General features: G+C 42.3%; 2 protein-coding genes across 2 annotated transcripts; both read right to left on the reverse strand.

Annotated features, from left to right (window-relative positions):
* Nucleotides 1-1,476: 1,476 nt before the first annotated feature.
* LOC136430228 (vesicle transport protein SFT2A-like) lies at nucleotides 1,477-9,669 on the reverse strand. The gene is made up of 7 exons (XM_066420643.1): nucleotides 9,477-9,669; nucleotides 8,332-8,418; nucleotides 6,298-6,380; nucleotides 5,525-5,606; nucleotides 5,071-5,106; nucleotides 3,875-3,963; nucleotides 1,477-3,260 (listed from the first exon to the last, which is right to left on the reverse strand). The coding sequence occupies exons 1-7, from the start codon at nucleotides 9,576-9,578 to the stop codon at nucleotides 3,221-3,223; spliced, it is 519 nt and encodes a 172-aa protein (XP_066276740.1). The 5' UTR covers nucleotides 9,579-9,669; the 3' UTR covers nucleotides 1,477-3,220.
* Nucleotides 9,670-10,621: 952 nt separating this feature from the next.
* LOC136430210 (serine/threonine-protein kinase LATS1-like) lies at nucleotides 10,622-20,897 on the reverse strand. Its single transcript, XM_066420604.1, has 6 exons — nucleotides 19,327-20,897; nucleotides 18,181-18,316; nucleotides 15,604-17,874; nucleotides 14,989-15,171; nucleotides 14,471-14,577; nucleotides 10,622-13,383 (listed from the first exon to the last, which is right to left on the reverse strand). Exons 1-6 carry the CDS (start codon nucleotides 19,717-19,719, stop codon nucleotides 12,871-12,873), a joined length of 3,603 nt encoding a protein of 1,200 aa, XP_066276701.1. The 5' UTR covers nucleotides 19,720-20,897; the 3' UTR covers nucleotides 10,622-12,870.

Here is a 20,897-nt window from a genome sequence, read left to right on the forward strand (position 1 = left end):
CAGCATCAACGGGCCTTCCGGGACAACACCACTACTTCCACCAGGCCCCGGTCTGGAAGATCCATTGCCATGTATGGATCGGCTGAACAGACCAAAGCCCAACGTAACAACTTCTACAGAAAGACCGCCGAGGTCCAAGGCATACGAACCCGTCGACAGATGAGACAGCCTGTTGACCAAGGTGTTGGGACATACGTCAACATCACAGATGCAATTCTGTCCAGAGGTCAAGACGTCACAGAAGCTCATATTGTCTTTCTCACATTGCCTGATGCCCACCGGCATTTGGAGATGCCAGGTGAGGGAACCCGTAACACACCACGACGTGTGTCCCTCCCCCTCGTCACACTACCTAACACCTACTGGCCATGGGAGATTTCAGGGGAGGAACCCCGTAACACACCACGGCGTGCGTCCCTTCCCTACGTCACACTACCTAACACCTACTGGCCATGGGAGATCCCAGGGGAGGGAACCCGTAACACACCACTGCCTGCTTCCCTCTCTACACTACCTAACACCTACTGGCCATGGGACATCCAGGGGAGGGAACCCGTAACACACCACGGCGTGCGTCCCATCCCTACGTCACACTACCTAACACCTACTGGCCATGGGAGATCCCGAGGGAGGGAACCCGTAACACACCACAGCGTGCGTCCCTTCCCTACGTCACACTACCTAACACCTACTGGCCATGGGAGATCCCAGGAGAGGGCACCCGTAACACCCCACGGCGTGCGTCTCTTCCCTACGTCACACTGCCTAACACCTACTGGCCATGGGAGATCCCAGGAGAGCTAGAGGGAACCCGTAACATACCACGACGTGCGTCCCTCCCCCTCGTCACACTGCCTAACACCTACTGGCCATGGGAGATCCCAGGAGAGCTAGAGGGAACCCGTAACATACCACGACGTGCGTCCCTCCCCCTCGTCACACTACCTAACACCTACTGGCCATGGGAGATCGAAGGTCTCCCATAAACCAAAACTGTAAAGTTTGATCCACTCACACAAGCAAGGGCCCCTACTCTTTTCGATAAGTGTGGTGGGTTCTTGAACGTGCTTGAAATGTGGCTCTCCTCAAACACGGGACCTCCATTTAACGTCCTATCCAAGGGACGGCCCTAACCAAAGCTAGGTACTCAAAGTCGTGTTAAGTGCCTTTCCCAAGGGCACAGCGTCAATGGGACAAATCAGGGGACCCCGTATTTGAATCCAGGACATCTGGGCTCCGGGTAAAACACCCTGCCACTGCGCCACGGAGACGCCAATGTTGTATTCGCCGGTCAAAGATGGGAGACCATCACGTCGTTTGAGTTGACCTGGCCAGACCAACTTTATACTTTCCCGGGGAAGAACAAAGGACAGGTTTCGTACGTCACCAAAGCGCTGAAGTAATTGTGAATAAAGAACCCTGTTATCCTGTGCTTCTCAACCTGATAAAACTATTCACAGATGACACAACAGAAAGTTTTCTAACATGCCACCAATTTTAATATTGACAGCACAGAAACAGTTCTAAGAGATACTGAAGTCCATTAGCATACAAATTACAATCTCTTTGTTTCTCTTCAAAAAATTATACATTTCATCTAAGAAAGTCATGAAAATCCAGAAACTTGTGATTGATCACATCACAAGAAACACTATTTTTCTCTATCAAATGTCAATTCCAAGTATTGAAAACTATTATATTTTCTAAGAACAATGTGCAAAAATTGTGTCTTGCTAATTGAACCCGATGAAAATATTTTTCGTAGTGTTGTTTCTTTCGTACAAACATCTAATAGTATGTAGTCACGAGACTTAGAATATACAGAAAACATTTCCCCCATACAAGACTTATTTACATGCATAAACTGTGTATGTTTTACACTAAGTACTGTTCTGAGTAAATATAAGGCAAAGTCATGGTATTACAGTAGAACGGCACTTTTGTTTACAACTTCTTTTACAAAACACCCAAAAGACAAAATTTCTGGAGAATATTACATTGGAATGTTTTTACTATTGTTGACATGACTACAGAAAGGCATGATTATATTGTGTTAAATCATCAACCCATACCAGCATACTTATTTGAATAGCAACACTTTTTTAACAGACTTTAACTTTTATAATTGTAACTTTTACTAAATAGCTTCAGGAGGTTTGTAACATCGACTCCCAGGATTCTTCCGAGTACCCTACGACTGCTACATTAAAAACATGCTGTTAAAGAGGCCTTCTCAATAATGTCTTAACCACCTGGATATCTGAAGAGTGCAAACCTCAGGGATTCCTGATGCTACAGTAGATCTGTTCGAATTTATGTTGTTTTTTTTTAAATCACAGTCTTAAAGTACCCGGCAGAACTATGAGAGTTGAGTTTAAGTTATTATTTGAAGGTCAAATTCTTATAAGACAACCAAGCTTTTCTCAATTCTCACCATTTCTGGCAATTATAAAAGTCAGCGGAGACAGGCTATATTGCAGGAAGCAATGGTAAAGAAGACTGTGAGGCAAGGTGATAAGTATCTACAGGACAATAGATGGCAGAGTCAGACAAGTCCAATGACCTGGTTGTGCGGGAGAAGTGAAAGTGCTTATCGGGCAAGCACATGTCATACTACTAGTGTACTTGCCAGTACGATTGGCCCAGTGCAATTTTTTCAAGGGTGCAATTCTATCAGACTAGATATTGGTCCACTACCCTGACAATTTATCAAAACATTGTTACATGCTTTAAAGTGCTTTTTTTTCTACTAAAAATATCTAAGAATTTCCTTGCTGCAATATAAAAGAGCAAATGTCATTTAAATTTCAGTTGAGTGAAAAGTTGGTTCGGGCCAGTTTATTTTTCATGTACTTGCCCAATAAGGCCAGTGAACTTTTTAAAAACCAAGAAAAACCACAGAAATATAAACAAAGAGTTCATGATGAAGGCAGCTGACCAGTTCTTAAAACATTGGCGGTTGAGAAAAGTTTGGTTGTGTTTGAGAACTTTACCTTTAAATTCAAGCTTAGCTCTTGATAGTGGTAAAAGACAATAGATATGATAATCATACGACCATACATTTACATACTAATAAATTCATTTAATTCGCATACTTCTGAAAAACTACACAATCGCAAAAGAAGTTAGGTATAACGTATATCCAATACAAATGAAAGCATGATATTTCTGCATTTCATGTATTTTCACCATTCTGCATGTATTTTCATCCAAATCCTTCTTATCCAAGGCAGCCTGCAAAACACTTCTTGACAGCATCCCTACAAAGACAGAGAGAGTAAACATTTAGCTAGGAGGGCGTCTATGGGGACACCCTACACTAAAAAAAAACCAAGAAATTAGATGGCCTTTTTCGAGGCAGGATGCCTTGAGGATGCCCTTCGTTTCCTGGTAATGTGCATGCCCCCCACACACACAAACACACTGCTACTGTTGGCAATAGAACAGCATGTTAATTGATTGACTTGCAAAGGTATCAGGCAAAAGTTTTCCATAGAGCCATTGGGAACACAGGGAGAAAAGAAAGCCAAGTTTAATTGAATTGTTGACCATACCGTTTAAGTTGTACTCAATGTGTTATAAGTTATCAAACATATCATGTTCAACTTCAGTGTTAGTAAAGCAATGAAATATTGCCTAAAAAACAGATTTTTGGGCCTTTAAATGCTGATCTGGTTAAAGTAAGCCCTCCCCATGCATTCCCTTCCCCTGGACGCCCTGTATTTAAATCCTAGCTAAATGCCTGAGCGAGATTAAGAGAATGTTTTATTTGGTGTCACACAAGCTTTCTTTGTGTAACTGTAATGTATCTATATTCAATACATCACAAGCTTTGCTAGATCACATTAGCTGAATGATGGACAGTGTGTCTTACCTGGCGAAGGGGATGTATGACAGTGAGTACCACGTCATGGCCAGGAACTGGAGGATGCAGAACAGGATGGCCAGACCCTTGTTGTTCCACTGTTAGCGGAAAGCATACAGATATACTGGTTAGTCTACATTAGGGGTGGGTACCGGTACAGAAAATTCAAGTCCGGTCCAGGTCCAGAGGGTCAGGTCCAGGTCAGGACCTGTACCTGTACCTGATTAAAGTAGTGTCGCAGTACATCATATTTTGGAGAGCGAGACACAAGTAAAGGTCTCTGTGAGTCCTACAAATTATGTTCAAATTGTATATTAGAATAATGTGATTATTCTCGGTGCACACTAATGTGCACTCGCCGTCTGTTGACTCATCTACATATGATTAACAGCTAACGTCTTTGAAAAAGGACACCACGACTCGTTAAATCTACTTATTTTGTATTAGACCGGTTATGTGTGACCCCCTGCTGGTAGCCTGGTACTGTAAATTTTCTAATCGGTCCATAGGCCAGTCCACTGATTTTTTTCTGGACCATTTTTTTTGGACCGGTCCATAAGAAAATACCGGTTTTGTACGGGTACCCAACCCTAGTCTACATGCATCATTCCTCAGTAGTACACAACTTTACAATGGAGCCCTTACACCCCCAATCCACTAGAGTGGCTTCCTCATTACAACAGCGTTGCAACCTAAAATTTAAAACAGGGCTCAAGGAATTTCATAGATGGCAAATAAAAATGATGCTTTGTGTGTTTTGCTATCTTATCAGTCATTCTTTTACATTTTGCATGATATTCCAATTATGTAATAAAATCTTATTTAGGTTGCAACAAGATTGCACTGTGTAGTGGAATGGGGGCTTTAGAAAGAGCCCTGGTTACAGCTTGATTTTCCCCCTCTCTCACCTTATTTTACTGATTTTCAAAGGGCTGTCGACTGCAAACAAGTAACCACAATGTTTTATGTCTTGCTAGTTTGAAGTGTAGAGAATGCTGTTTTATTGCACAATGTACATTAAAAAGAGACTGGTGTCAGTTTGGCACAACCGATATGTATTCAATAATTAGTAGTTTGAAAATCAATATTGTATTTTGGTGAACTTAATCTTGGTGCTCGTTTATTCACATATGTGTACTAACTGTACTGTAATATATATTGTACAGTGAACTTAAGCTGAACACATTTGACAATGTTTTACTTACCCAGAAAACGGCACACAATGTCAGCGCTAGGCAAATCTGAGGAGATAAAAAATAGAAAATGAATCAAATGTCATATTATTGGCATATTATGACACACAAGGATCCTGAAACCCCAAAAAAAATTAAAGGTTTCACTGAAATTCATGAAAGAACAAATGCAGCCTGAATTCAATGATGAATGAATGAATGAATGAATGAATGAATGGGTGAGTGAGTGAGTGAGTGGATGGATGGAGGATGCATGGATGGATGGATGGATGGATGGATGGATGGATGGATGGATGGATGGATGGATGGAGGATGGATGGATGGAGGATGGATGGATGGATGGATGGATGGATGGAGGATGGATGGATGGAGAATGGATGGATGGATGGATGGATGGAGGATGGATGAACAAATGAATGAATGAATGAATGAATGAATGAGTACAAGCGATTCGAAGTGAACTGACCAACACGACTATTGTAGCGATGATCCTCGTCTCCTTGAACATCCTCTTCAGCTGGTTGATTGGCCCCATCAGGAAGCAGGTGCTGAAACACAACAGGCAAAACAATAAGTCAAAGTTCCTTCCCGCACCGATGGTGCATAGAGTGGCGCCCATCTCCGTTTCAGTAGCCCTTGGGCCACACAACTTTGTGCAATCACTACAGCAGGGGCTAGTCCACTGGTAGTGGTGTAAGTTCTTTACTCAAATGCTGAGTGCTAAGCAGAGAAAGCAGTATGTACCATTTTTCAAGTCTTTGGTATGACCGGCCGGGGATCGAAAACAATAAGGTCTCACCAAAAAACAGTTACTCAAGCAACTGGATACAATTTTGAAACAGGTGCAGAAATAGGTGCACTGGTGCACCCAACCAAAAATATTAGGTGCACAGAAAGAACAAGTAATACATGTACATCAAATAAAAGTACAACTGTTACAAATGGTTATATTGCTTTTTCTGATACTTACATTTTAAGAATATTCTGTATACTACTACTAGTGTACAATAGTACCTTTATCATAGCCTACAAAAATATGTAGGTGCACTGGTGCACCCACAGTAAAAATTAGGTGCACAGCTCCAATTTTGGGTGCACACAGGTGCACATGCACCTGTGTGCACATGAAGCTGGTGTGTTACGCCAAATGGCGGTTATACCGGCTATATAGATACAGATACAGATGCACCCACTATTTCGAGCCCTGACACTTAAAATGGATGTGCATGTCTGACTTACCTCCCAAGGGCTAACAAGTTCCCAAACGTGTAACAGATAGCGAACACAGTCAGCCCATTCTTGGTGAACAACAGGAACGTACCCTGGAAAGGAGAGGCAGCATATATCTTAATAATTTTTCAATTTATAAATTTTTTTCATACGTTTATTGTACCATCTAGGTCAATGCAAGTCTTGAACAAAGAAATGTGTATCATCATGTCATGATGATACTAAATTCTAACTTTTAACTCACTCACTTAAGGGTATCATAATTCATATAAATGTCAGTAGAGTTTAGTTTGTCTCAAAGCTTGTGTAAATCTCGGTAGTCAACGTGTATGCACTAGTACCATGCATGGCAATCAAAATTCAACAATAACAGTCATGCAAGGTTGAAAAAATGCATGGCCAAAAAAAGGCCTAAATTTGCCTAATGGACACCCAGGTCTAAAGATGGAAATGAAAAATAGAAACTTAGAAATGCAAAAGACATGCAGAGACTCTGAGACTCTCATTGGTTGAATCACTAGTAATTGCCATGCCATCATTGGTTGAAGGGCTAATTGTGATGGACAGTCAGGATCGGTATCATCATCATTATCATCTTGCGTCCAGATAACTCTCAGACTGGTAGATCATGTATATTGGATTTGGAGGTTAACCCTCAAACCACCGTATGGGGTCAAAACTGACCCCAGGCGTATATCAACATGTGCCATTTTGACATTTCGAGTCGAAAACAAAATTCCTTCTATGAGTTTGTTTGTATGTATGTCTTATAACTTCTCACAAGTTTTTACCGAGATTGGCTCATTGTTGATTAAGTTATCCTAGAAAGTTTACGCATGGTCCAGTGGGGTCAAAACTGACCCCAGCAAAATCTGCACTCATATTTCCTATTGTTTGATACTTGTTATCTAGTAACATGTATTATAAGGGTTATTATGATCATAGTTACATAATATAATTTGTAGAAACGTGAAAAAAACAAATTTTTAAAATGAACGTAAATATTAATGACGTTGCGACGTATAATGACGTCATTTATGTGATTTTATTGACGAAAACCAACAAATTAGGTATTTCCATATAATTCAAAGGTACACGATAAAACTTAACTAGAAATTATGTATGATAAATCAAAATATATCCAAAGATGTTATTTGTAAATGGCAACATGAACGACGTCAAAATGACGTCATAAAAATTATATTCATATCAAGTTACACTAGCGAAATCCGCCATCTTTGTTCCGCCATCTTGAATTATTCTAAATGCATTTTTTCATCATATTACCTAATAACACAATAAAAATGGACCAAAACATTTATATTAAGATTCTTTCTGTTTGAATAAACATGGTAATAATGAAATTTGAGGTTGAAATAGCCGGTTATAGCTAATATAATTATATTGTCCGCCATCTTAGATTTTGACCGATGACGTAATCAAATATGCATACATTATGAATATTAAATCATAAAAGTGATAGTGAATTGAATTGGTTGGTATTGATATAAGAAAATAAGTGCAGTTTAAAAAGACAGCCCTAGAATTACATTGTAAAATCCAAAATTAGCAACTTTTTCCAAATATGGGTCTAAGAAACCGGTTGCCATAGCAACATGAAAACATTGATTAGATATTTCATTAAATTAGAATTGTTGCCAACAAAATTTTAACAAAGGTAACCAAGTTTGGTTGTTCTAGCGTAAGACATGCAGATGCTATATGACAAGTGTTGGCGCAGGCCTCAAAAGAGCCCGCTTGTCTGAATAGCGTTAGTTGCAAAAGACGATGTTCCCTATTTTTGCATAAATTATGATAATGAACAGAAATTATTCACACCTAATCATGTCAAACTGTCCCTTATAGATTACTTAAACTATACATATATACAAACCACAAAAATAGTCACCAATAAAGCTATATTTGTAGAAAACATTGTGGGGTCAGTTTTGACCCCATACGGTAAGATTAGTCGTAAAAAAGCTACGGTGGTTTGAGGGTTAAATGCTGCAAATCAGAGACAGAACTTATGAACAAACTTACCAAGAAAGAAAAAACGACCCCCAGTATGAAGCAGATGGCGAAGCCTTTGATACGAGTGGACCAGCTCAGCGTGGAGCCGTCTGATATCTGCAAAAGGACACGTTCAGAGACTCATGTCATGATTGTACACAATAATGACAACAAACAAACAAACAAACAGGATATGTCTGTTAACTTGCACTGTATGAACAAAGGAGAAGGCTATAGCAGGCAACCTTAGACTAAGAATGAAGCATGAGGCTTTTTCTCCAGCCAGGAGTGCAATGTGGCTTCACTGCGGCTTGCATAATTTTTCAGCCAAGCACACAGGGTCATCCAGACACTTCACGGTCAGTGTGTTGCGTTCTTAAAGGTTAACATGCTCGAGATGTGGCTGCCCTGTAAGGTTTGATCCACTCACATCGTGATGAGCCGCTACATAAGAAGTACATTGATGGAAAAGAGTAGGGGTATATCCTAGTGAAGGTGAAGCAAAACTGACAGTCTGGTCTTATGCAAATTGCAGTAAGTTGGACTTACAAAACCGATGTGTTACGCCATGAGGCGGTTTATAAATTTTGCACAAACGAACGAAAAATCAGCCTTGTTGAGGCAGGTGTACAAGGACAGAGCAACATAATGGGATGTTGCAGAACATTCTGAGAATTATATATAGCGATTTTTTCATCTATTTCGGATACAATGGTCAGTTGTTATCGAATGGTGTGTAAATTTGTTGTTTTAACTAAAAGCATTTACTTAGATCAAATTTCTGCTGCATGTGGCATCTATTTTGTATGAATAGGGATAACTTATTTGATTGTGTCTGGTCTTGTCGAAAAGAAGCTATTCTTTTACAGAAAAAATAACTTCCTTCCCATTTTTGTAGCCCCGACCATGTCAAAGGAGAACATTTTGTTGTCCCACGACATTCCACAGACGACAGAGAAGCTAATATTTGGACTGGAATTATCTCAAGAATTCGGTGAAGGAAGACCCAAAAATTCTCCTTAAATAAAGTGAAAAGAATCAGCACAAAAATAACAAAACTCCGTATATTTTTTTCTATTGTCAATAACTTGAGTCACATGCAGGTGACTAATAATATAAAAGGGTGGGAGGGGGGCGATGTTCTAACAGCGACATAAAGTAAAATTTAACCTTACCTGTGTGACCAAACCTTTCTCATCGTCTCCCTCCCCACTTAGCTGTTTCCTTAGCTTGTCCATGGTTCCTAGAAGCGGGCTTGTTGGACTTGAATCAGACATGAACAGTAAGAATCACGACTTGTTCCAGTTACGCCACATCACTTGTTGCTCTTCCTTTCCAACCTGCAGTTCGGCGATCGGGACGCTAGGGGGCAACCTCATTAGCATGTAGGTTTCTAAGTTGTTGTTTTTTGGCAACGCCACTGGACCAATGTTGATTTGGATATGTGGATGGCATCCTCTGAGAACACCAAAACTGATGCGAGCGTGCGAAAATAATAAAAGTTTGGCCGAAGAAAAGGTTGCCTTCATTATGAAATCTTAGTGTTCAGGAAGGTTGGATAAAATACTAAACACAGAACAATTCTTCATTTTTGGTCTTTCACATCTGCTTTGACTTTGGAATTGACCTGGTATTCCAAGATATTATCAATCTTTTTTGCAATTCAAGGCATATTTTCTCTCAATTTGTGGCTGCTGCTGTGCAAGACTTACTTTTTTGGCGACGAAAACTGATTATGGTGGCAATGGAGACTTCAAGTGGCCTTGCGCTTAGGGTTGTTGACTTTAGTTTGAATCAAAATGTTCTGGGTTTGAATCCCTAGCAGACCACAATGTTGTGCACTCAGGACAGACACTTTACACCTTACTCTACTCAGGGTGAAAATGAGTACCTAGCATTGGCTAGGGACGTCCTCTCAGATTGGATGTAAAGCTGGAGGTCCACACCTCGATCACGTTAAAGAACCCACCACACTTATTGAAAAGAGCAGGGGTCCTTCCTGGTGTGAGTGGTTCAAAACCTACAGTCCTGCAGCCACACATGGGGCAATTCCTGTCGTATTAAGTTCACGGAATGGCAGCCGCTACAGACCCTTGCGATTCAGCCGACGTTTCTAACCTCATAATTCAACCCCGCGACAAAAGTAGTTGCCCACCCAATAACAATAACATTCTATTTATAGCTGGGGTAATCAGCAAACCTAAACAAAAAGAAATTATACAAAGGGGCAGCTAAATATATATGTACATGTCAGGCTCTAAGGTCATCAACTAATGATGGTTCTCTGTAACTCATCTTTGTTGAAAACAAGGAAAAGATGTCAGAAGTATCATATTTATTGGAAAGACAAATACACTCGTACACATGTACAGATATATTTATATGTATACATATATGATATAATATATATAAGCTATATGCCCTGTACACAAGTTATAAAAAGATGATACAAGTTGCACAGTCAGAATGTTTCTGAAGATTAGAATACAATGCACCTGCCAAATACCTTACATGCAACCAATATTGGAGAACTCTTTGGTAGCAGTAACAAGGAACTTCATTCTACTTCATCTTATAAACAAAATAGATAGGATTTCACAAGGCCATTTCTACTATACAAAGCATACCTCCCTGCCATGTCCAAACATTCCCTACCTTTTTATGTTACACCTACGCTATCGCAGCTCGAGTTTCAGACTATGACTCTGTTTGTCCATAAATTGTAAGGCACAGAATCGCTTCTTTTCATTTCATTTCTAAGATTGATATTTGGTTTGCCCTTCTAGATAAGAACTGTACAGGCCTGCTGCACAGCTTGCCACTCAGACCTTAGATCTAATGCGTCGATGAAGGTTAGACATCCAGGTGATGGAATATGTCAAATAGAGTTACTCAAGCAAATGGATCAAATTTGGAGACAGTTAGAACTTGCTCAGTGTCACTGGCGAAAGGTAGTGGATGCTACCTGAAACGTCATCATGATATGACTATTTGCAAATTTTATGGAGTTTCTTGAGTAACTGCTATTTGGAGCTTAGATTTAATGCTCTACCCTGGTGGTGGTAAGTTTGTAACATTGCCCAAGTTAAAGTGTCCTTCCAATACAAGCAAAGTCCATGTGCTGAATTTTCAACTGTATCTTTGGCCTTCTTCAAGAATACTAGCCCGTGTTTATCTAAGACATGAGATTTGACCTACTAAAGAAGTCACATTTCCTTTAAGTCACGTCAGAAAATGGGGGTCAGTATTTTCTACGAAGGCCTAAATTCAGTTGCTATTTGACACACAGACTTGCATTAGATTAGGTCAGTTTAACTTAAACAAGTTTTTCTTCTACCATACATGCATGTTGTTCGCTACATTTTTCAAGTTAGAGAGATACTTAGTAAGCCATAGCTGTTGTCTTTCTGCATAGGGGTCAGGTGGTTATATAATAGCCACTCTACACACCTTACAAGTAATATGATAGCAACATGTATGCACCTTACAAGCCAATGCTTTCAAATTTGAACTTGTTACCGTGTACATGTGTACCAAGGCAAGTACACTTTAAGAGTGAATCTGCAGCATATTTAGGATTACATATATCACAGGGCTATCTCCCTACATGTACAACAGAATGAAACTATGAATGAAATCTTTCAGATCTTGGTTCCCTGTTGAAATGTATGGTTAACTTATGATATTGCATTTTGGGGTACATGATATTTTTGCCTGGTGCATTTTGGACTTTACAGAAGCTGGTGAGCTATGCCTAAGGCCAGTCATACCGGCTTTGCAGGTACACTGTTTTTTTTGCACAGAATGATTAAATGTACTGCTACTGTACTTGCACATCATATTGGAGGATATTCTCATTACTATGTCAAGTAGTTTGTTGAGATAGTGGAAAGAAGAATGAACTTCTACACAGAGTAAGCCCCTAGCATGTAACCAGCAATTTTGAAATTCCAAGTTGACACTGAATTACAAATAACCACACAATGCTACGGGTTATATTCACTTGTGTAATGTTTTGGAATAAATAGGTCTTGAGAAGATGCATTCGACTAGACAACTCGAGTGGATATAAAATTCTCCTATTCCACGTTTCGTACCAGCTGTTGCCCTCAACAAACACAGGTTGGACCTCAAAAGCTATGCTATTGAGCCTTATAAAATAACATTATAAATGCTAACATAAGCAGTATGTGGTCATGTTCAATGTACGTTGATATGACATAATACCCTTGGGGCATAGTATGGGAGGTTCACACTTCCGCGTATTTCAAGTCTGTATCAGTTCTGTATAAAAATTTTGTTGGCTTAGGTAAAGTTTGCGGGGAAGACCTTGTTTTATACTTTGACCCAGCGTTGTGCAGCATGGTTATCGAACCGAAAAAGCTACTTCTTCGGCCGCAAACTTTACCCAAGTCAAAAGATGTAAACACAAACTCATACAGACTTGATATACGCACAAGTGAGAACCCACCCTAAAAACGACAGGTGCCTAGAAGAAACTTGGTGTATGGACTGATGCAGAGTAAGCATGAAATGGAAATTTCCTAATGTTCAATAAAGAGTAGGGTGTCAGACGAACACAGGTTCATGTTTGGCGATCACCGCCCCATTTCCGTCCTCGGCGGCTGTCTCTGAGCTGCTCTCTTGGCTCCCCTCCGCACCGTCCTCTGCACTGTCCGCATCGCTGTACGGCTCAGGGGCAGACGGCCCGCCTTCGTCAAAGAACCTCCGGAACGTGAACTCGTAAAAGGCGTGCTCCGGGAGCATGCCATTGGACGGTGATGTTGCATCGACCTTTTCGGGTTCCTCGGAATCCGAGCTACGCACGCGTTCCGGATCCACCGGGTCGAAGTTGGAGGTGTCCGTTGGGTAGCGGATGTAAGGGGCGTACGGAGCCTTGGTCTTCCGCAGGCCCTTCTCCCAGGGAATGTGGTTGAAAAACGGATGGGCCTTGATCTCCTGCACCCCCTTTTTGCCAAGTCTGTTTTCTGCGTCACAGCAGAACTTGAGGATGATGTCTGAGCCTGCGCGGGACAGGCGCGCCTGCTTTGGGAAGGTCAGGTAATGGTCCCAGTTGATCACCTGTAGAGGATGGGTAAAATATCATTAAAACTGAAGTAGAATACTGTAAATATAGAATACAACACAGGGTATTCCGTATCACCCTTGGTCCCAGCCCGACCGCGGGTCGGATCGCCCGACGGCCGTAGGGCGATCCGACCCGCGGGAGGGCTGGGACCGAGGGTGATGCGGAATACAACATGTTGTATTTTATTTATGTCATACATTGGTCATACCCACCCGAGAAAACACACATTTCAATGCGGAATGCGCCAGAAGTTGAGGGAGTTTTGTGTCCTCAAACAAAATACTGTAGCAACATTGATTCCAATCTCCGAATCCGGTATTCGAATTTCCGACGGCCGCGCAACCGGCGCGCTCGAAATGCGTTCGAAATATTCTATGGATGCCTGTGTGATAACACTCCCGAACCCTATGTGATCCGGATAGTTATCACATGGTCCGGAACACCCGTATCAGGCCCAGGCATGACATAAATGCCTTTACGCTTACAGTACTACTAGTGTTAAGTCAAGTCAAGTCAAAGCTATTGTTTTTCTTCGATGTGCTTATGCTTAGTGGTTTTATGTTCTATATTCTACCTTCCACAACATTAAATCCCTGAGAACTTAAAAGCATTGACAATATCTTATGAAAAGTCACATCGCTACAATACACTCAGTTTTCAGAAATAAACATTAGGCCATGTCTGGACTTGGAAAGTTTAGAAACCAGAGCTCGAAATTCATTTTGGGAATAGGTGCACAGGTGCACCCAACCCAAATGTCATAATTTAGGTGCACAGAAAGAACACAACATAAAATAGAATGTCCGTAAAACATATGTACAATCCCTACTGCCTCTCTTAACAGCTTAAATCTGAAATTGTATAGCTAACTTCAAAATGTTGAATAAGTGATACATCCAGCTGGATACATCAAAGTACATGTAAATCAATGTTTATATTGCCTTTTCTGATACTTGCCTGAATATTTCCTAAAGCCTTCAAAGACATCTAGGTACACAGCTCAAATTTTGGGTGCACAAAAGTGCATATGCAGTTCTTATGCACCCAGGATTTCGAGCCCTTGAAACAGTCAGCACGTACCTTCATCTGAGTTTCTGCTGGTGTTGTGGCAAGGAAAGGGGGCTGCCCCACTAACATCTCATACAGGATCACCCCCACACTCCACCAGTCACATAACTGGGTGTACCCTGGAATAAAAGGGGAAAGACATGTGCAATTTGCCATATAGCATTCACAAATACCTCAAAACTGCACTTATCTCATTTTTATGAAACATGCTCTTTAAGCTATTGTAGACAATTGAGAAGCATTGGTCAAATAGAATGTTAACAGGTACATTGTACTATTCATCTTTGACTATGCATCCCAACAAGGATGTTCATAGTTCAAATTGCGCATGCATAATGAAATGTATTTGTGGGTAACATAAAAAGTACAAGCATGTTTTGTTTATGTCTCAGGGGCCTTTACCTTTGAGTTTGACATATCGCCTGCAACGCATTCAGCTGCGCATGCGCAGTTGGGACTACAATTAAACTTCCTTATAGTTATAACAAATATTTCTGTCTTTAGTAAGTGCTACAGTATAAACGTGTTACCTCTTCTGAGGAGTACTTCGGGTGCGATGTAGTTGGGTGTTCCCACCAGACTGTGTGCCTGACAGCGCTGGTGCTGCCGTGCCTGTCTCCGCTCCAGGGGTTTCAGCCCCTTGTAGGAACACTGGCAGTTCTCCAGACTCCAGCCTTCAGGCGGCTCCATGCTGTCCTGCCGGATGTGACCATCTGTGGGAATAAAGAAGGGGCAGGATTGAGAATAAATACCTAATCGTGCTTAGGCCACACCAATTTAATCTATTGCTTCTCGGAAACAAAAAATGCTAGATTGGAATCTCAAGATAAATACTTTAGTAAACACAATTTCAGGGTGTGAACAGAGTTAGAAGCTGCAATCTTCCTCAAGACTGTTTTCATGATGTCTTCCTGCTAAAATCTTACATATAGATGTCCAAGAATCAACAAGTTAAATTGGTCTGGGCATGTGGCCTTACCAACAGAACTGTTTCTGACGAATATTGAGTATTTCAATAACTTCCCAAGTTATATCCAGTTCTTTGTCCTACGACTGAATTGTGGTGATTCGGACAGCAAAAAAATTTCCTCTGCATTCTATAGTAAAGGGAGAGGGAATGAAACAATGAAATATTGGACACCTACCTTTGGGCTGGTAATACTTCGAGTCATGTGTCCAGCGGAATCCTGTACAGAGACCAAAGTCCGTCAGTTTGATGTGACCGTCTCGGTCGATCAGGATATTGTCCGGCTTGATGTCCCTGTGAATGAAGCCCATCTTGTGCACGCTCTCGATCGCGCACACAAGTTCTGCAGTATAGAACTGCGCAAGGCTCTGTTCAAAGATGCCTTTCTTGATGAGAAGGCTCATAAGATCTCCTCCAGGGATGTAATCCATAACGAAGTACAAATTCTCATCATCCTGGAAGGAATAGTACAACCTCACCACCCATTCATTGTCTGCCTCCGATAGAATGTCTCTCTCTGCCTTTACGTGTGCGACTTGATTGCGTTTTAAAACGTCCGACTTACGGAGGGTTTTCATCGCGTGCAGCGTCTGTGTGTCGACTTTCCTTGCTAGCGCGACCTCTCCGAAGGCGCCAACACCAAGGGTTTTGATTTTTACAAACATCGACTTGTCTAACTTGGCGCGTTTCAGTCTGATGTAGTTGGATTCCTTCTGACACAGCATCTTTCGCATCTGTGATTGTGCTTCTTCCGAGAGCCCGACCTTTGACATTTCGTTCTCGAGTTGCACTCGTCTGGTCACTCTCTGTTGGTGGGATTTCAGGACATTTTCAACGTGTTGTTCCATGAAGAATTTGAACGCCTGGGGAGAGAAGTTCTTGATTTTCGACCCCCTCCTTTCTGGGTCTCGACCCTTGAACCTTCTTCTTCTCTCAGGTTTTGGCGAGCTTTGCAAATTAATGTCACTCTCGTCACCTTCTTGGGTGGTGTCTGACCGCGGAGAGGCACGTACCTCAACCGTCTGCGGGGGTCTGTATGGGGGAGGGGGTGGGTAGTTGTCTTCGCTTGGGCTTGTCGTGGATGTAAGCGAGCTGGGCGTACTACTCCTGGTTTCCGGTGGGGAAGAGGACGGGGATGTCGTATTGGCAGTCGACGCTGTTTCTATGCTGGGAGAAATGGCCACTGTCTTTGGCTGGTTGGTTAGAGGTGGGTGAACAGGGGCATGTGCAGTCTGGAGGACGGGTTTTTGCACCTCTTTGCTCTTTGCAGAGTGCAGGACAACAGGGTTTGTTAGCTTTGTGGTGGACGCAGGCAGCTGAGAAGAGTGTGGATATGGTGGGGGTGGGGGCAGGGCGGACGGGTTGGAAGTATAATGAACCTGCGAAGGGTCTACGTGAACATTTATAGAAAGTGGCATGTTTTGATCTACGACCTTATGGCTCTTGTAGGGGTTAGGTGAGGTGCCCCCTTGTCTGGAGGAGTGGGCAAGCTGCAGGTATGTCATGGCCGTGTCATAGCTGGGCGGATCTTTACTAGCCATGGGTTGACTCGGCATGCTTTGCCCTGAAGAAAAGGTCATCTGCGAGCTGTCCGTGTGACTGCTACTGCTGCTAAACGGGGAGAGGTGATTCTGGTGGAGGGCGAGGGAGTTACTGTTCGCTTGAGCAGCAGACGTGGAGTAAGACTCGCTGTTGGAACTAAAGACAGAACTATTGCTGTGGCTACTGCTGACAGACCCTCTCCTTTGCGCAGTGCTACTCTGCGTGATAACAGGTTTACTCGTCAGGAGGTCTGTAGAGGGAGACTTGTGCAGTGCTCCCATTGCAGCTCGGCTACCTATTGCTCTGGTGAGAATGCTGACTGCTTGTTCTTTCTGAGTGATCTTAGTCCCCGGCATATACGTAGAGAGGTGGGAGATATCTTCGCAGCTCTGGCCCCGGCCTAGCTGAGATATGGCGGGACTTTGTCTTCCTACGGAGGAGGGGGGTGGAGTCATGGAGTATCTTCCGGGGGGCGCGTTATTCTGCAAAGCAGAGGCATTCCCCGTCCCCCCTAACGCAGCCCACGCTGGGATGGGACTAGTTCTTTGCGTGTCCTGAGCCTGCGGTGCCAAAAGGGGACCACGGCCATTTTGAGGAACGGGCGACATTCTTTTGATCATCTGCTGCACATGACCAGGTGAATATCCCAGCTGCTGTACAGGCCTGAAGTTTCCAGGGGGAGGCGTCTGCCCTCGAGGGGGTGGGGTTTGTCCGCGAGGGGGTGGGGTTTGTCCCCTGGGAGGCATGCCTTGGCTGAGGGCAGATATTTCTCCTTGTAGGGGACTGTCCGACCGCATGCCAGTGACAAAGGTTGGACTGGTGCGAGGGGGAATGTTCACTAGCGACTCCTTGGATCCCTGGAAGCTTGGATTGCGGTTGACAGACTGGGCACTTCTGTTCACACCACCTGTGAGAAAATTAAGAAATACATTAGGTTTCCTCCTTTCATCACAATGAATACAATCAACATTTGAATGTGACAGCAAAAAAAAGGAGAATAAGTGGATATTGAAATCCACCATTGCCAAAGTTTATTGTTGGTCAAAAGAAAATTTTCCTGTAACAATCTTAGGTTTCACACACAGGAAAGTTCTTTTAGTTTTGCTACCATATGCACACAAAAAGGTTGATACTGATTGCTTATAATTGTATTTTACATTATAATCATCTGCCTATGTAACATTCACTAAATCATAAAAAGAGAGATTCCAACCTTGTGTGACGACTTTTTTGGTTGTTGCTATCTGCTCTGCCCTGGTGCCGTCCTGATAGGCCATCTTCCCAATGAGTTCAATTGCAGCCTGGATACTTTTGCTGTTCGTCAGCTTCAACGCACGATGTGCAATCTCCTAATAAATGGAACAATACAGCATTAACAATTGAAACATTCCAGTCAGAGACTGTACACTGGGAAAAAGCCGTAAAAACAACAAAACAGTTAGACTTGGACTGATGTGTAATGTTTACCGTCATCGAAAATGTACATGTAAACAACAAAATTGTTTGACATACGTCATAGTCCAAGTGAAAAATGAAATGCAACAACATTCCTAAATAGAGACCTCAGGGACATGTCATTAATCTGATTTTAATGACCAAGTAAGTATGCAGTGTTCTTAATAACCCATTTATTCCAGTGTCATGGAAACTGTTTTTATCTAATGACCAAGCCTTTATGGAAATCCCAAAACAAACTGATATTAAACGTTCTATTCATCTTAACTTTAAGTTTCCAATAGTAATACCATGGAAGACATATCAAGATGGCCATTTGACACCTCTGCTAGTTGCCATCCCAAACAAGTCTTCTAAGTTTTAGTGCTTGAATAGATGGGGATCTTAAGTTATGTACCCAAGGAATGAATCAAGGCTTTGACTTGGCTTGAAATTCCTAAATATAAGATCAGGTGTGTGTTCAGTTGAGCATTAATTGTTAGTATTCGTGCATCTTTCCGTAGCAGGTGCCTCCAAAACATCATAATACTGTGCAATGTATATTAGTAGAAAGTACATGTAGCACTAAGAACAAGAGGGTAGGCGGGCGGAAGACAAAACAAACATTTTCGCAGTGGTTTTCAGTTCACAGTAAACAGGTCACCGTGAAAACCATGAATTCATGTACATGTACAGTAGTGAAAATTGAATCAGAATCGTGAGAACCTTTTAGTCTGTGACTTGTGAGAGAATTTGGGTAAAAAAAACATTAACTTACAGTTTATAATCATCATTAAAATTTAAAGGGTCACAGGTGAACAAAGGCAAAAGCAAACACATAAACAAAGGAATTATCAAACAGCTAATTAGAACTAAAAACAAACAACAAAGAAGGTGTAAAGATGTACCAACAGTATCTACGTACCTCGTCAATGCCTGTTTGCACGAGTTGTTGGAGCATTTGTTTGTTGACACCGTCGCCTGCTGCAGAGGTCCGCCCCCCTCCCACCCCTGCTGCACCGGACCCCATCTCGAACGGTAGCAGCGACGCCGCGATCTTCTGCAGTTTCTCCTGGTGTTGTCCGAACCTGGCGGCTCTGGAAGACCCTTGCTGTTGTTGCTGTGCATCCTGTGCATGTCCAGTAGCTTTGTACGGCTCGCTGCGGCTGGAGGAAGCGTCGTTCTGCTGTTGTTTCTGCAGGTTGCGCAGACTCTCGCGAATCTCCTGCATCATCTGGCGACTGTTCCCCGCGTACGCCGTACTGCCGGAAGGGAAAGTTTTCGGGCGCATTTTTCTATCCACCTCCTTTCGCTTCATGTGGCAAACAAGCAGGGAATAACCGGACTATTCAGACAGAGATTTAGACATGGAATGAAACGTGCAGGACTTGGTGGTTTTTAGCGCATTGTGTCACGGCTCTGGCGATCTTGGAGTCCGCATCTTTCTGCCGGGGTTGAATACTCCGCGCGGTTGGAATGCTTGATCGATAACGCAAGGTTAGAGCCCTGGAATGGTGAATATATCCGCTGTGTAACAAGTCCTATACGAGAGTTTCCTTCCTACACAACCGCAGAAACGTACCTGTCTCAGTCAGTGCCACAGTGTCTGGTTAAAGTTCCTATAAATCTGCGCGACTTCGCGACAAACCTCAGTTATGGAACCCGTCGCAAGATGGACGTCAACCATCACCGCAAGCCGGGCCCGACTTCAACATCGTCCCGTCCCTTAACGCTCCTCACACCGCCCTCCTGATCAACTCTGGAATCATCCTCACCCCTTTCTTCAAGTAATCTGAGCCAAAACTTCTCAGGAAAATGAATATTGGGCTGTGAATGTTGTCAGTTTTCGTCGTGTCGTATTTTGTCGTCCGACATTCCCCAGTCTTCCTTTGAACCCATGCAGGTACAAAGCACGCTGGGAAATTCCATCTTTGGGAGAATTCAAACTTTGAACAGACAATAGCCCAGTTTGTTGTGAATGACGGTAAAAACGTCTGCTCAGCAAACGTTTAATGATGTATTGAACATACACTAGATTATATTATAGTCATAATGGAGGTACACAGTAAAATCAGAGATGATTTGAAAAGCGTCAGCCTTCGAAGACGTCAAATTCCTCCTTTATAATCGATGTGAAAACAATTGGTTTGGAACATCTCAATGAGTTGAGGGGGTGACGAAATTTGACACTTGTGCTACAAGACTATACACGGAGCTTTTTATATAATAGAAAAGCTCATTGGTTTGATAGTTACAAGACACAATCAACGTTTTCAGCTACATTTACGATTGAATCTGCAGGAATCTGAGCATGTTAATTTAGTAAGATCTATCCACCAGCGTTACTAGTTGCAACTGCATCTTTTCAATATTGAACGCCTTCGGAATTTAGAAAGTAAAAGGTATACTGGAAAGACTTCAGAATAAAAGTTGACCACCAGTTGACGTTGTAGAATGTTGCCTTGAATAAAGAAATATCAATTAGCCTCAAATATC

This window comes from Branchiostoma lanceolatum, chromosome 1, assembly GCF_035083965.1.
Source record: "Branchiostoma lanceolatum isolate klBraLanc5 chromosome 1, klBraLanc5.hap2, whole genome shotgun sequence".
Classification (NCBI taxonomy): domain Eukaryota; kingdom Metazoa; phylum Chordata; class Leptocardii; order Amphioxiformes; family Branchiostomatidae; genus Branchiostoma; species Branchiostoma lanceolatum.

Excerpts from the sequence above, each read along its gene's own strand:
- LOC136430228 (XM_066420643.1), bottom strand. The coding sequence starts at position 9,578 with ATGTCTGATTCAAGTCCAACAAGCCCGCTTCTAGGAACCATGGACAAG. Across the intron at positions 8,419-9,476 it reads AGAAAGGTTTGGTCACACAG|ATATCAGACGGCTCCACGCT; the intron begins GTAAGGTTAAAT and ends GTCCTTTTGCAG. Across the intron at positions 3,261-3,874 it reads TCATACATCCCCTTCGCCAG|GGATGCTGTCAAGAAGTGTT; the intron begins GTAAGACACACT and ends CTGTCTTTGTAG.
- LOC136430210 (XM_066420604.1), bottom strand. The coding sequence starts at position 19,719 with ATGAAGCGAAAGGAGGTGGATAGAAAAATGCGCCCGAAAACTTTCCCT. Across the intron at positions 17,875-18,180 it reads CAAAAAAGTCGTCACACAAG|GTGGTGTGAACAGAAGTGCC; the intron begins GTTGGAATCTCT and ends ATTTTCTCACAG. Across the intron at positions 13,384-14,470 it reads CAGCAGAAACTCAGATGAAG|GTGATCAACTGGGACCATTA; the intron begins GTACGTGCTGAC and ends CATCCTCTACAG.